Source organism: Eimeria mitis, genomic scaffold, assembly GCF_000499745.2.
Source record: "Eimeria mitis Houghton genomic scaffold, Emh_scaff7327, whole genome shotgun sequence".
Classification (NCBI taxonomy): domain Eukaryota; phylum Apicomplexa; class Conoidasida; order Eucoccidiorida; family Eimeriidae; genus Eimeria; species Eimeria mitis.
Genome location: NW_013575354.1, coordinates 1,160 through 2,472, shown reverse-complemented (window position 1 = coordinate 2,472; position 1,313 = coordinate 1,160). Strand labels below are relative to the sequence as shown.

At 50.7% G+C, this 1,313-nt stretch overlaps 1 protein-coding gene across 1 annotated transcript in view; it reads right to left on the bottom strand.

Moving 5' to 3' along the window:
- Nucleotides 1-554: 554 nt before the first annotated feature.
- The window catches only part of EMH_0091080 (uncharacterized protein), a gene marked incomplete at both ends in the record, with an annotated part of 1,292 nt that continues 533 nt past the window's right edge, over nucleotides 555-1,313 (bottom strand). The window contains one exon of the mRNA XM_013501675.1: nucleotides 555-1,144. Coding sequence (XP_013357129.1) covers nucleotides 555-1,144 — 590 coding nt within the window. The remainder of the gene's footprint in view (nucleotides 1,145-1,313) is intronic.

Below are 1,313 nucleotides of genomic sequence, written 5' to 3'. Positions count from 1 at the left end.
ACAAAAGTCGGGCTCTTCCTTCACCTGGATGATTGCTACCTCCTCAAGCTAACCCCGACGAAAACACAGATTCCAGCTAGAAAAAAGAAACGGCCAACTGTCTCCACTTCAAAGCATGGCGAGCGACCTGTACTTTCCGCTCGATACTTCTGGGATAATGCCTGCAGGCTGTATGCATGTCGACGGTACTTATCGTCCTTGGCAGATTGAGTGGCCTTTCAGAGCTATCGCCGCAAATGCCAACAGTGTAAGAGGCTCCCTGGCAAAACTGGTCTGGCCCCAGAGTCTCCAGAAAAGCTGCTGGCAGTCAAGTTGCCTAAGTCCTCGAATTGCAGTAGAGCTCGAACGATGTAACTCGTTTAAGATCTTGAAATACATCCGTATTGCACTGCAAAAAGACGGGATCGTTTCTCAAAGGCGTCAAGACTGGAAGACGGTGACCAGGTACTTTAAAAGACCCGGATTTCTAGTGAAGCTGCCTCAAGGCGTCTAAATTGATACGCTTCCCAATCCAACTCAAGACAAACAACGACGGAGCGAGCTTCGATAGGCGTTCAGGCGGGATCTTTGTGGTTATGGAACTCCTCCTCGTCACGTCGCCATTTCTCAAATAAAATACCTCTAAAACGTCGTGGAGAGTGGTGCGAGCAGAAAAGCATCCGCTTGATCTTGAGAAGATCTTCTTCTGAAGGACGCCTCCCTGATACTAACACTCGCAAAGCAGCAGTAAGGTGCCGACAAAGCGTCTTGTCATAGTGAGTTTTTACCCGTAAGTGAAGAATCATTTCCCGCTGGCAAGGGAATTCCAGACGGATATTGCCAGTAGCTCTCTCCCACCAAGTACCGCTCGCTGGCTCCCCCAGTAACTGCAGAGTGGCCACAATTACGTCCATAATCAGGAAGCGGAGCCCTAGGTACTCCGCAACAATAAGCAGAGGAGTGTCTTCTTCGGGAGGTATATCGTACGCAAGGAATGCTGATAACCGCTCTGCATCGTATGTTAGCTTCTCCAATTCCTCGGGGGTGAGTGAGGGCTTTGCAAGGTGGTCGTGTGCACTACACAGCAACGCGGTCGGCTTTGCCGTAGCCCAGCATTCACATCCAGCAATTCTGGGGTTAAATTTTCTCATAAGTTTAGTGTTGTCTACGACCGGTAGACGAACAAACGGGTGACTGGAAGTGGGCAAACTTCCCGAGGTAGGACGGGTTCCAGCACCAACTGCTGATGCCTCCGCTTCCGCGCGTTTAATGACACTATCCTTCCCACGCCGAGCTGTTTGCGTTGGTTGGGCAGACGTCGACGGTTGAGGCTT